Raw genomic sequence first — 15,507 nt, forward strand, 5'->3', positions numbered from 1 at the left:
ATGACATTTTGTGAGCCGGTGATTATCAAGCAAATAACTGCTGGTCTCGCAGTAATTGACCGTTAATTAACATAAACACATTTAGGATCTCCTGGCTTCCTACAAGCCACTGATGTAGACCTTTTGGAACATCTACATTTTAAAAAGTCTAATAAATCCATGTAATATAGCCTACACCTTCACAATAAATCCATTATTTATTTTAGACCGGTCTAAAGAAACATGATATGTAGAACAGAACAGCATACTCTGAGTTGTCCTTATGTTAGGCCCTGATCTGGCTTTGCCATATGGCTGTGGGCTACACTTGTTCATTTAGCAGACAAGATTTGCTTAGGATTCCGTGGCATTATTTCATATTATATTATTATATTATATTTGTCATATACACATGGTGAGCAGATGTTAATGCTAGAGGAGCGAAATGCTTGCGCTTCTAGTTCCGACCATGCAGTAATATCTAACAAGTAATCTAACCTAACAATTTCACAACAACTACCTTATACACACACACACAAGTGTAAAGGACTGAATAAGAGGTACATAAAAATATATGAATGAGCGATGGCCGAACGGCATAGGCAAGATGGTATAGAGTACAGTATATACATATGAGATGAGTAATGTAGGGTATATAAACATTATTTAAAGTGGCTAATGATACATTTATTACATCAATTATTTCATTATTAAAGTGGCTACTCAATGTTAGTGATGGCTGTTTAACAGTCAATACAATGCTTAGTACCAGGCAGTTAGCAAGTTCGGTAGACTACTAATGGACTTCAGCAGCATCAGAGCTTGGGGAAGCCCAATTACCATGGCTAAGCAGTCACGTGGAATTTGACTGCCGTTATGACTGTGTGGTTTTGCGGTCACCGTAACAGCCCTAGATGTGAATACTTTCTGAAGGCAATGTCGGCCTATGCAATCACCTCAAATAGTAGTTGTGCGCTTCCCGTGCTATGTAGCCTATAGGGGCTATATATCAAAGATAATTTGGTTAAAAAAATTTTTTAAAAAGCAGCGCTACAACGGTCAATATTGAGAGTTTGGAGATAAATGCAGTGCCTACAGAAAGCTGAGACTCTATTTCCAACTGTCACAACAAAGGGTAGTGAAATCCGACTAAATGGTTATGGTATTATTGGCTAGGGCTGTCCCTGCATGTCCGTTGTGCACGGCGCACATCCAAGCTTGGAGTTACATTTCCACCTTGCCTGGCTGACTAATCTACCAGCTCGCATTTGTTGCCTATGTTTTAGATCTAGTACTTATTTGACTCATGTACTTTATTTTACAGCATTATTTGAAAGGATTTTGAATTTGTTTAGGGGCAGAAAGGCTTTAGTCATGCGATATGCAGTTGAAGTTTTACGCACAGCCCATAGATTATAAGCAAGTATTTAATTCTGATCAGTGCAGTTTGTATTTGAGGACACTGAAGCACTGCTTGCAAATCTGAACTGTGAACATACAGTACTTAAGTTTTTTTGCCTATTGACCGAAGTCATACATTTAAATTGAAATTAGTGAGTGTGGAGTGCAGAGAATCCTAGAAGTTCGGCTATTGTTTGTTAAACCGAGAATAATCTATGCCTACGTGTATATTAAATCTATATTTGGAGGCTAAATATATAGCCAAATTATTAAGAACTTTTGCCCATTGAGCTTTGCAGCCTAAAGGACACTTACAGTACATTCAGAAATTGTTCAGATCACTTGACTTTTTCCACATTTTGTTACGTTACAGCCTTATTCTAAAATTGATTTTAAAAAAATTATCTTCATCAATCTACACACAATACCCCATTAAGACAAAGCGAAAACAGGTTTTTAGACATTTTTTGCAAAGGTATATAAAATAAAATAAACGTATTTACATAAGTATTCAGACCCTTTGCTATGAGCCTCGAAATTGAGCTGAGGTGCATCCGGTTTCCATTGATCATCCTTGATGTTTCTACAACTTGATTGGAGGCCACCTGTGGTAAATTCAATTGATTGGACATGATTTGGAAAGGCACACACCTGTTTTGTATAAGGTCACACAGTTGACAGTGCATGTCAGAGAAAAAACCAAGCCATGAGGTTGAAGGAATTGTCTATAGAGCTCCGAGATAGGATTGTGTCAAGGCACAGATCTGAGGGAGGGTAAATGTCTGCAGCATTGAAGGTTCCAAGAACACAGTGGCCTCCATCATTCTTAAATGGAAGAAGTTTGGAACCACAAAGACACTTCCTAGAGCTGGCCCGCCTGACCAAACGGAACAATCGAGAGAGAAGGGCCTTGTTCAGGGAGGTAACCAAGAACCTGATGGTCACTCTGACAGAGCCCCAGAGTTCCTCTGTGGATATGGGAGAACCTTCTAGAAGGACAACCATCTCTGCATACCACCAATCATGCCTTTATGGTAGAGTGGCTAGACAGAACTCACCCCTCAGTAAAAGGCACATGACAGCCTGCTTGGAGTTTGCCAAAGGGTACCTAAAGGACTCCGACCATGAGAAACAAGATTCTCTGGTCTGATGAAAATAAGATGGAACTCTTTGGACTGAATGCCAAGAGTCAAGTCTGGAGGAAACCTGGCAACATCCCTATGGTGAAGCATGAAGGTGGCAGCCTCATGCTGTGGGGATGTACAAAGTACAGAGATCCTTGATGAAAACCTGCTCCACAGCACTCAGGGCCTCAGACTGGGGTGACAGTTCACCTTCCAACAGGGCAATGACCCTAAGCATACAGCCAAGACAATGCAGGAGTGACTTTGGAACAAGTCTCAATGTACTTGAGTGGCCCAGACTTGAACCTGATCGAACATCTCTGGAGAGACCTGAAAATAGCTGTACAACGACACTCCCCATCCAACCTGAAAGAGCTTGAACGGATCTGCAGAGATGATTGGAATAAACTCCCCAAGTACAGGTGTGCCAAGCTTGTAGCGTCATACCCAAGAATACTTCAGGTATTTGTTATTAAAGGAATTAGCTAAATATTCTAAAAAGCTGTTTTTGCTTTGTCATTATGAGGTATTGTGTGTAGATTGATGATGGGGGGGGGGACAATTTAATCCATTTCAGAATAATGCTGTAACGTAACAATGTGGAAGAAGTCAAGGGGTCTGAAAACTCTGAATGCACTGTATCTAACAGGGAGCTTTTGATTAAGGGACCTAACGTCTCCTGCCAACTCTCCTCTTGCGCCTCACGGTCCAATGTGCTCTACGCCTCCTGCGGACTGGATAATCTGCATCTGGGCATGATTATTGTTATACCCACTGAGTGGCTGGACTCACGTTTTATAGGCTTTGCCTTGGGAGCGAAATTATGTCATAATGGCATTGACATGAGGCAATAGTGATATTTTTACATAATTTGGATTATAACAGCTGAATCTCCCGTCATAACCACGCCGTGGGATTTATTTAAGAATCTTTAGAGGCAGAGTTTCAGATGTTTTCGGAAGATGGGCAGGGACTCCACTGTCCTGACGTTAGGGGGAAGCTCATTCTACCATTAGGGTGCAAGGACGGAGAAGCTCTTTGACTGGGCTGAGCAGGAGCTGCCCTCAGAGTACTCGATTTGGGGTGTAGGGTTTGAGCATAGCCTGAAGGTAGGGAGTGGCAGTTCCCTTGCTGCTCCAAAGGCAAGCACCAGGGTCTTGAAGATGATGTGAGCTTCGACTGGAAGCCAGTGTAGTGTGGAGCGGGGTGGCGTGGAGGAGGGGGGTGATGTGGGAGAACTTGGGAAGGTTGAACACCAGGCGGGCTGCGGCATTCTGGACAAGTTGCAGGGGTTTGATGGCACAAGCGGCAGCCCAGACAGAGAGTTGCAGTAGTCTAGACGGGAGATGACAAGTGTCTGGATTAAAACCTGTGCCGTTTCCTGTGTGACGAAAGGTTGTACTCTACGGATGTTGTAGAGCATGAACCTGCAGGAGCGGGTCACTTTTTTGATGTTTGCAGAGAACAACAGGGTGTTGTTCAAGGTCATGCCAAGGTTCTTTGCACTCTCGGAGCAGGGGACTGTGGAGTTGTCAAACGTGATGGAGAAGTCTTGGAGGGGGCAGGCTTTCCATTGGAGGATGAGTAGCTCGGTCTTGTTGAGATTAAGCTTTATGTTGGTGGGCCAACATCCAAGCTGAGATGTCTGCCAGGCATGCAGAGATGCATGTCACCAGCTGGATGTCAGGAGGGGAGGGGAGGGGGGGCGAAAAGTAGTTGAATGTCATCCACATAGCAATGATGGGAGAGACCATGTGAGGATATGACTGAGCTTAGTGACTTGGTGAAAAGAGGATGACCTAGAACCGAGCCCTGGGGGACACCAGTAGTGAGAGCACGTGGTTGCAGACAGAGATTCTCTGTCCCCTTTGTCGCATAGATGTTTAGATATCGCAACTAGGATTGGGCGATGTCAACATATGTCCTAATATGATTATGTACCTATAAAACATTTTTTTACAATGACGGCCTACCAAAAGGCCAAAGGACTCCTGCGTGGATGGGGGCTGGAATTAAAAATAAATGTAATAAAAATATAGAACAAAACACACATCACGACAACATTACATAAAGAGAGACCTAAGACGACAACATAGCATGGTAGCAGCACAACATTGCAGCAGCACAACATGGTAGCAGCACAACATGGTACAAACTTTATTGGGCAATGACAACAGCACAAAGGGCAAGAAGGTAGAGACAACGACACATGACGCAAAGCAGCCACAACTGTCAGTAAGTGTGTCCATGATTGTGTCTTTGAATGAAGAGATGGAGATAAAACTGTCCAGTTTGAGTGTTTGTTGCAGCTCGTTCCAGTCGCTAGCTGCAGCGAACTGAAAAGAGGAGCGACCCAGGGATGTGTGTGCTTTGGTGACCTTTAACAGAATGTGACTGGCAGAATGGGTGTTGTATGTGGAGGATGAGGGCTGCAGTAGATACACCCGATAGGGGGGAGTGAGGCCTAAGAGGGTTTTGTAAAGCAGCATCAACCAGTGGTTCTTGCCACGGGTATACAGAGATGAGCAATTTACAGATTAGTATAGAGTGCAGTGATGTGTCCTATAAGGAGCATTGGTGGCAAATCTGATGGCCGTATAGTAAAGAACATCTTGCCGCTCAAGTACACCCTTACCTGCCTATCTATAAATTACGTCTCCGTAATCTAGCATGGGTAGGATGGTCATCTGAATCGGGGTTAGTTTGGCAGGTGGGGGGAAAGAGGAGCGATTACAATAGAGGAAACCAAGTCTAGATTTAACTTTAGCCTGCAGCTTTGATATGTGCTGAGAGAAGAACAGTGTACTGTATATCCATACTCCCAAGTACTTGTATGAGGTGACTACCTCAAGCTCTAAACCATCAGAGGTAGTAATCACACCTGTGGGGAGAAGGGCATTCTTCTTACCAAACCACATGACCTTTGTTTTGGAGATGTTCAGAACAAGGTTAAGGGCAGATATACCATGCTATCACCCTATTGGCCACCCCAATAATAGAATGCAACTGGACGAATCATGACGACAGATAATGTTGTTAAACGCCGCACAAAGGCTAAGTGCAGGCAATGGCAGATCTATTCTAGTATTCCTTACTGGTGGAGGAGCAAAACAGGTTTGTGTGTGCGTCTGTGTCTGTCTGTGTGGCGCACACATGATGGAGAATTAATTGTCTGAAGAACAGGCCATCTTAACGTAGTCAGCTAGTTTATAGGCCTACATCATGGGCTGGATAGAAGCAGTCTACTGTCTTCAGAACTGGATAATAATTGCTTTATTTGCCTCATAAAATAATAGAAAAATAAATCATATCGTTCCATCTCTCATAAAGCTATTATTGAGAATAGTCTATGCTTAGGCTTAAACTATGGACTTTTATTCTTGTTATTTTTGAAAGCCACACCTTTAGGACAACACCTTCATAGGCTAGAATATTTGGGAAATAAGCTCCTGTTTATAACTTTAAATTTGTCTGGAAGCTTTTATGATATGCCTAGTAGGAAGATAGGTTATTGCCCATTTCGGCCTGCATGGATCATTTCTTTCTTAATAAGCTTAAACTTGATTAAACTTGTCATTAGATTTTTCTATAAGCTGTTGATATTGTTTGTTCTCCCTCATTATTAGTACTCTTGGCTACCTTACGTTTTTAGGCTATTCAAATAACTTTTTGAGATGGAAGTCTGTTACATTCATTGTTTGATCGGGAGAAAGCCATGCATAAAATGATGAAGCGTACCCTTCAGTCATGTATTCATAGCCTATCGAATGGAGAGAGAAGGGAATATAGGCTATAATATTGATTAATATGTATAGCTTTGTAAGACTATAAATGACCAACCACCCAGCTTTGGAGTAGTTAGGTCTATTTCCCTATTTTGAGAGGAGCGATCTACTTCCAGCAATTGTGCTAAGCTAATTATATGCAAACTTCAATCATCTCCAAACTGCATGTAGAGACATAAAAATGGTATCAATGTGTTCGTCTGACAGGGTAAGTAGAAAAACAACCTATATCTCGAAATCTTGCCGTATCCCTTTAAGTTAATTAATGGACTGCTGAATTCATTAATGGACTGTTGAATGTGTATTTTTTTCTCTTGCCCTGTTTGTTCTCTTCCATATTATGTCTATCTCTAAGAAGTACCCAGGAAAGGGCTGAAAATAGTCCATACTAACATATGTAGCCTTAGAAATAAGATTCATGAAATCAATAACTTGCTAACATTCATATATTAGCCATTTCTGAGACTCACTAAAATAATTAATGTCATGATACAGCAGTAGCAATGCAAGTATATAACATCCTATAGAAGAGACAGAAATGGGGGCGGTGTTGCTGTATATATTCAGAGCCATATCCCTGTAATGCTTTGAAAACATCTTATTCAATTGTTATTGTGTTGTGGTTGCATGTTCACTTGGCAGTTCTAAAGCCTTTTCTTTTAGGGTGTTAGACCACCAAGTGCTAACAGTCAGTATAACAGTCAGTATCTAAATAATATGTGTGAAATGCTTGATAGTGTAAGTGATATAAACAGAGGTCTACTTTCTTGGGCACCTGAATATTGACTGGTTTTCATCAAGCGGTCTGCTCAAGAAGCAGCTTCTCACTGTAACCAGCCTGTAATCTGGTTCAGGTTATTGATCAACCTACCAGGGTGTTTCCAAACACTACAGGAACAAGATAATCCACATGTATCGATCACATTTTTACTAATACTGTAGAACTTTGTTCTAAAGCTGTATACGTACCCATTGGCTCACAATACAGTGGCAATATCCAGGAAAGCCAAAGTTCCAAAAGCTGGGCCTAAAGAGATCATACAAAATATTTTGTTGTGACTCTTCTGTGGATGATGTTAAAAGTATTTGTTGGTGTGATGTGATTAATAAGGAGCATCCAGGCGCTGAACTTGATAAATGTATGAAATTGCTTCTTCCAATTATTGATAAACATGCACCTCTTAAGAAACTGACTGTTAGAACTGTTAAGGCTGCATGGATTGATGAGGAATTGAAAAACTGTATGGTTGAAAGAGATGGGGCAAAAAGAGTGGCTTATAAGTCTGGCTGCACATCTGACTTACTGCAAATTGAGAAATTATGTGACTAAACTCAACAAAAAGAAGAAGAAACGGTATTATGAAGCCAAGATCAATGATATAAAGAATGATGGAGAAAATACTTTGGAATACTTTAAATTAAATTATGGGCAGAAAGACAAATTCAACTCCATCTTTCATTGAAATCGATGGCTTATTCATCACAAAACCATTTCATGTTGTCAATTATTTTTATGATTATTTAATTGTCAAAGTGGGCAAACTTATGCAGGAAATGTCAACAACGAACAGTGAGCCATCGTACTCATGTAAAAAAAAAAAAGAATGAAAGAAACATTTCCAATTTGATTTTTATTATTGGAGAAGTGGAAAAATTGTTATTGGTCAATAAGGACAAACTTTCTGGCATTGACGACTTAGATGGAAAGCTACTGAGGATGGTAGCTGACTCTCTAGCAACTCCTATCGTCATATCTTTCATCTGAGCTTAGAGGAAAGCCTTTATCCTCAGGCCTGGAGAGAAGCTAAAGTAATTCCGCTAGCCAAGAGTGGTAAAGCGGCCTTTACTGGTTCTAACAGAAGACTTATCAGCTTGCTGCTAGCTCTTAGCAAACTGTTGGACAAAATTGTGTTTGACCAAATACAATGCTATTTCTCTGTAAATAAAATAACAGACTTGTTTACAGAGAAGGGCACTCAACATGTACTGCACTGACACAAATGACTGATGATTGGTTGAAAGAAATTGGTAATAAGAAGATTGTGGGATTGTGGTACTATTAGATTTCAGTCCAGCCTTTGATATTATTGACCATAACCTGTTGTTGAGGAAACATGTGCCATATCGTGGATTCAGAGCCATCTACCATATCTAATAGAACTCAAAGGGTTTTCTTTAATGGAAGCTTCTCAAATGTCAAAAATGTAAAGTGTGGTGTTCTGCAGGGCAGCTCTCTAGGTCCTCTACTCTTTTCTATTTTTATCAATGACCTGCCATTGGCATTAAACAAAGCATGTGTGTCCATGTATGCTGATGATTCAACCATATACAGTGGTTCCTCAATATTAAACGTTTTGAGATGATGCTGTGGGACTTAGAGGTCATTTGTGGTTTACTACGTTACCCTGTGCCACTGCTTCATTGCTCCAGACCACCACAAGGGGGAGTTAGAGCAATGATTATGCTTTTTGGTGCTAATGCTAATGTACTTAAATGAATGCTAGAAACTGATAATTGTTCAAAATTGAATTTCAATAAATGGAATGATGAGGATGAAGATGATTGAATTTAGAACAATAGTGTAAGAATTGCTATTCCTCTGTCCTGCACGCACACCCGAAAAAAGACACTTGGTTTTGGTCAGAAGAAGCTGTAACTAGACTGTAGCATATTACTTATTATAACAGTTGTTACACAAAGGTTTTTATTCTAAGAGAAACAAAAATGTTCAATTATATTCCATGATATTCTTAAGATATATGTGTTGACTGAATATACAGTGGGGCAAAAATATATTTAATCAGCCACCAATTGTGCAAGTTCTCCCACTTAAAAAGATGAGAGGCCTGTAATTTTCATCATAGGTACACTTCAACTATGACAGACAAAATGAGGGGAAAAAAATCCAGAAAATCACATTGTAGGATTTTTAATGAATTTATTTGCAAATTATGGTGGAAAATAAGTATTTGTCTGGAATTCTCTCCTGAACATTTTAAAATGTAATGATCTAGTTTCGTTGGTGGAGTTTGATCACTTGATCGATGTATATATCATGGAAGAGTGTAGTTGTTTTTAGGCCAGCTGTTTTTAGTCGAGATGTTTGTGTTTTTAATGTAAAATGTTTTTGTTGTACTGTATGTGTGATTATAGTTTTGTTTAATGTTGTGTTAGTGTATGTAAGTTGTTTTTGTTTTGTCAGAAACATTGTTCCCTCTGCTGCTATTGGACCAGGTCTCTCTTGAAAAAGAGATGTTATCTCAATGAGAAAAAAACCCGTATAAATAAAGGTAGAATATATTTTAAAAATCACTCTCCAACTCATGGCCTCAAACTGCACCATTTTGTTTCTCTCAGTCACCCACACGCACTTCAAACATTTGGATAATAAAGCATTTAAAGGCTGACATTGGTTGATTTGAATACTTTTGACAGCCAAAATTCAACCCATAACCTTTTGGACTTTTTAACATTCCCAGAAGGCATGTATTATTATAACCTACTGCAGGGTTAAACCTTCTGAATTAATGATTATATTGAAGATAGGCTCTCGGAACTCATTAAGAGGCAACCATTTTTATTATTATTATTAAACTTTCATTATAATTATATAAAAGCCCCCTTTTAATTTTTTTTATTTATTTCATCTTTATTTAACCAGGTAGACTAGTTGAGAACAAGTTCTCATTTGCAACTGCGACCTGGCCAAGATAAAGCATAGCAGTGTGAACAGACACCACAGAGTTACGCATGGAGTAAACAATAAACAAGTCAATAACACAGTAGAAAAAAAGAGTCTATATACATTGTGTGCAAAAGGCATGAGGAGGTAGGCAAATAATTACAATTTTGCAGATTAACACTGGAGTGATAAATGATCAGATGGTCATGTACAGGTAGAGATATTGGTGTGCAAAAGAGCCGAAAAGTAAATAAATAAAAACAGTATGGGGATGAGGTAGGTAAAATTGGGTGGGCTATTTACCGATAGACTATGTACAGCTGCAGCGATCGGTTAGCTGCTCAGATAGCAGATGTTTGAAGTTGGTGAGGGAGATAAAAGTCTCCAACTTCAGCAATTTTTGCAATTCGTTCCAGTCACAGGCAGCAGAGAACTGGAACGAAAGGCGGCCAAATGGGGTGTTGGCTTTAGGGATGATCAGTGAGATACACCTGCTGGAGCGCGTGCTACGGGTGGGTGTTGCCATCGTGACCAGTGAACTGAGATAAGGCGGAGCTTTACCTAGCATGGACTTGTAGATGACCTGGAACCAGTGGGTCTGGCGACGAATATGTAGCGAGGGCCAGCCGACTAGAGCATACAGGTCGCAGTGGTGGGTGGTATAAGGTGCTTTAGTGACAAAACGGATGGCACTGTGATAAACTGCATCCAGTTTGCTGAGTAGAGTGTTGGAAGCTATTTTGACGTCGCCGAAGTCGAGGATCGGTAGGATGGTCAGTTTTACGAGGGTAAGTTTGGCGGCGTGAGTGAAGGAGGCTTTGTTGCGGAATAGAAAGCCGACTCTAGATATTCTCTGTAAGGTTTTACATTTCTAAATCAATATCACAGACCAGGTTTGCCCTAACGAAGAATGCATCAACCCCTACAAATATATACATTTATTATTAACCCTGCATTATAATTGTATAAAATCACCTTGGATATTAATTTAGAATCCTCCAATCCTCTAAATTGAATTAGATTTACAGGGACATTTTATTGATCTGCAGGTATTTTCATTTAGAAGCTGCCTCCTTAATGAGTTCTGAGAGCCGTGTCATACCAATTATTATTGGATTATTCACTATGGCAACCACTTGTTACTACAAAATTGAAAATACTGTGCGTTTTAATTTGATAAAATTCAAGAATATATTTGTACCACTGTAGATGCTGCTTTTATTTACAGTAGTTATGTACAGCGATAGTCATTCTCTCAACTCTTAGCCAAGAGAGACTGGCATGCATAGTATTTATATTAGCCCTCCGATTACAATTAAGAGCAAAACGTGCCCCTTTGTTCTGGGCCAGATGCAGCTTAACTAGGTATTTCCTTCCAGCACTCGACCACACGACTGGACAATGATCAAGATTAGACAAAACTAGAGCCTGCAGAACTTGCTTTTTGGAGTGTGGTGTCACACCTTGTTACGGACAGACCTCTCCCCATCTTTACAACCATTGAATCTATGTTTTGACCATGACATTTTACAGTCTAAGGTAACACCAAGTAATTTAGTCGCATCAACTAGTTCAACAGCCACACCATTCATTACCAGATTCAGCTGAGGTCTAGAATTTAGGGAATGATTTGTACCAAAGAAAATTCTCTTCGTTTTAGAGATGTTCAGGACCAGTTTATTACTGGCCACCCATTACAAAACAGACTGCAACTCTTTGTTAAGGGTTTCAGTGACTTAATTAGCTGTGGTTGCTGATGCGTACAGTGGTTCTCCTTTTAAAAGTTGTCGTACTGCAGCACAGCTTGCGGGCTGCCGCAGAATTCTATGGCACGTTATTTAAGTGTCAGCCATTGTTGCCATTAATTGTAGTTAGTGCTATTTTGTCCACCAGAGGGCATCTTTGAGAAGCTAAGTTATTGAAATGACATGGAGCTGTAGACCTAAGAATCAAAGGGAGCCTTAATTGAACAGACTATATGGGATTGGTTTTTAGAAATGTAGCTAATTCATTTGATGAATATTATGGGGTTTTTTATTCCAAGAAAAACGAAAAAGCATTTCTTACTGTAGCTGTTATAGGATAACGTACTTATTGGCATAAAGGCCTACTTCAATATACAGTACATCAATCAATCGCTCATTAATTTGTGCACGGCATCACACAGCATACTTGTCATCCATGTATTTAAATACAGTCAAGCATTTTAGTTATTAAACTAAATAACAAAGGGAGCCTTGATTCATTTTGCAATCACGGCTAAAGCGATTTAATTAATTCAGAAAATGTTCTAATTCGTGCAAGACTGCGCAAATATCTGTGTACTTGGTCTCCGCAAACACCGGCTCAGTAAAGCATCAAACATAATTGTCTGCAACGCTGAAATTGGCTACGTCTATGTGAATTAATGAGGAGGCGGAACACACCTCAATTCAAACTGTTAGAAAATACGTGTTAGAAATTCATTTGAAATTGACATGTTGAAACAGCCTATAGATAATTAGCAGGCAGCCCGTGTTAACTGTCCTATTGCGTAATAATCACATTTTGGAACAGTGAGTGCATTCTGACATCACGTGCGTAAAACGACTCACGCTGGGGTGACCATTAGAGATATTTGGAACTCACATATGAAAAGGTTGTCAGGACTGTGAATGGACCTTTTTCAGGAACACTCAACACCTATTGGAAAGTCATTATGGTGTCTTTGGCATTTAAATTTGTGTAATTGTCTCACAAAAAAAGAAACCTCTATCCCAGGGTTAGGCATTCAGAAGACGTAGGCCATTTTTTTACCTGGTCTTTGCTCTTTTCATATTTATTTTGGATCCTGACAAACTCCTCAGTCTCTGCAGGTGACCAGCATACCATACAATTATGCTGCCACCACATTACTAAACATTTTCATTTGAAGGCAGCAAAATGTGACAATCGTGAAAGGGGTGTGTAGACTTCCACGAGGCACTGTATCTGTCTTTGAGTAGCATGCCACTGCAGATGCTGTTAAAGTGGTTTCTTTCTCATCTGGTGGTTGCCATTTAACATCCTCGATTAACTTAATCTGAGATCTTCAGGGTTCCTGCAGACACAATCAAGCCATTTTTTTAATATATATTTTTTTACAATGGACAAATCCTCCACATCCACTGGCACCTGCAGAAGTCTAACTTTGTTACAGTAATGCACATATATATTTTTTGTATTTATTTCACCTTTATTTATTAAAGCAGGTAGGCCAGTTGAGAACAAGTTCTCATTTACAATTGCGACCTGGCCAAGATCAAGCACAACCTTGCGACAAAAACAACACAGAGTTGCACATAAACACACGTACAGTCAATAACACAATGGGAAAATCTATGTACAGTGTGTGCAAATGTAGAAGAGTAGGGAGGTGAGGCAATAAATAGGCCATAGAGTCAATGTCATTACAATTTTAGCATTAACACTGGAGTGATAGATGTGCAGATGATGATGTGCAAGTAGAGATACTGGGGTGCAAGGGAGGGCGAGGAAAAAGCAGGACCTAACAGAGACATTAACCTGGGGTTGAAGGCTTTTAGATCGTTATCCTTAGTGATTGTAGGCTAGCCTCAGTTATATAGATTCTCGTTGTTCCCCAGGTGACATTATCAAACGGCCTCCCTTATGGCTCAGTTGGTAGAGAAAGTCTACACACCCCTTTCACAATTGTCACATTTTGCTCCGTTCAAATTTCAATTTCAAGTAATGTGGTGGCAGCATCATTTTATGGGTATGCTTTTGTCACCTGCAGGGATTGAGGAGTTTGGCACATGCAAACGCCAGGGTTGTGAGTTCGATTCCCACGGAGGGCCTGTACGAAAAAGTATGAAAATCTATGCACTGGAAAATCTATGCACTGGATAAAAGCGTCTGCTAAGTTAGTAAAATGTAAAAGATCCATCTGCATGAATTTTCTCTCTGTGATTACAGATGTATCATGTTGATTTTTAAAGGGCCTCATTGGTCTGCCATTACAAGTTGGAGCTCCTGATGGACAAAATGTATTTCAACACAGGGAAATGACTGGACCCAATGCATTTCATCACAGGGAAATGACTGGACCCAATGTATATGAGCAAAGTGAAATGACTGGACACAATGTATATGAGCAAAGTGAAATGACTGGACACAATGTATATGAGCAAAGTGAAATGACTGGACACAATGTATATGAGCAAAGTGAAATGACTGGACACAATGTATATGAGCAAAGTGAAATGACTGCATAACTCAACATTTTGTATTTGCTCTGTGTCCTAAAGGGAGGCTCCATAGAAAACATGAATTCCAAACATTGCCTGGAGCTGGTAGAGAACGGCGAATCGGAATTTGGCTACCAGCTGGCTATACAGAAGTGCTCTGGTCAGAAATGGACAATCACCAACCTACTGTCAACCTACACTCTCCAATGAGGGGATCCTGAGTCCTGCAGGGGAAAGAGCTGCCCATGGTGAACACTGGACCTGTGACTGACAGACATAGAAGCTTTGCTTCTTTAAAAATCTATTTATTGAGGCAATAATTGAATTGAGTATGCTGACACTTTTAGTACCTTGATGTCTCTTAGACTCAAAGACATCATTTGATAAATGTAAACAATGTCCTTTGTTAATATATGGGATTGAACTGGCAGACTTGGGTCTATAGTGAGACTTACATGTTTCAATGTATTTTGAGCAGATTGTCTTTTGTCACACTGAATTCAGGCTTGCGTTGGCTCTAATATACATTGTAATTTATGCTACTGTGTAGCATGTTTTTGAAAAACCTTTGTTATTCTTGTTTGGTTTGTTTCTCAGGTTTGTAGATTGAATGTTATTATGAAATCAAGTCGGTGGTTTCAAAGAACTGTTGCCAATATGTTGGGAGAATATACAAGCTATTTTATAAGTGTATACTGGATATTTATAAAAACCTACAGTAAAAATGCTGATGACAATTAATATTTTGTGTGGGTGGTTTTCCATCTCCTGAATCATTCCTCATACTTAATTTAAAGTCAATCAAGATTGTACATCTCAGATTTGTTTTTTGTGAAAACACCTTAATATAAAATCATACTGTAGGTGATGAAGTCAAATAGTTCATTTGATACCACATATATTTTTCACAACACATAGAAATAGTGAGGCTTTATTTGCAAGGAATGCAATTATTTCCCCCATACAGTGCATTCGGAAAGTATTCAGACCCCTTGACTTTTTGCTAATTTTGTTACGTTACAGCCTTATAAAATGGATTAAATAGTCCCCCCCCCCATCAATCTACACACAATAAACCATTATGACAAAGCAAAAACTTTTCTCCATTTTGGCAAATTTATGAAAACAAAAAATATGAAATGTCATATTTACATAAGTATTCAGACCCTTTACTCATTACTTTGTTGAAGCACCTTTGGCAGCGATGTAAAGCCTTGGGTGTAGGGTATGACAGGCGACAGGTAGCCTAGTGGTTAGTGTTGGGTCAGTAACCGAAAGGTTGCTGGATCAAATCCCTGAGCTGACAAGGT

General features: G+C 39.7%; 1 protein-coding gene across 1 annotated transcript in view; it reads left to right on the forward strand.

Annotated features, from left to right (window-relative positions):
- galnt18a (UDP-N-acetyl-alpha-D-galactosamine:polypeptide N-acetylgalactosaminyltransferase 18a) overlaps positions 1 to 15,189 on the forward strand; it is an 89,462-nt gene extending 74,273 nt beyond the window's left edge. Inside the window, exon 11 of the mRNA XM_029634723.2 lies at positions 14,258 to 15,189. Within this exon, the coding sequence (XP_029490583.1) occupies positions 14,258 to 14,407 (150 nt within the window). The 3' untranslated portion in view covers positions 14,408 to 15,189. The remainder of the gene's footprint in view (positions 1 to 14,257) is intronic.
- The last annotated feature ends 318 nt before the right edge of the window (positions 15,190 to 15,507 follow it).

The sequence above is a fragment of the Oncorhynchus nerka genome, linkage group LG25, assembly GCF_034236695.1.
Source record: "Oncorhynchus nerka isolate Pitt River linkage group LG25, Oner_Uvic_2.0, whole genome shotgun sequence".
NCBI classification, from domain to species: domain Eukaryota; kingdom Metazoa; phylum Chordata; class Actinopteri; order Salmoniformes; family Salmonidae; genus Oncorhynchus; species Oncorhynchus nerka.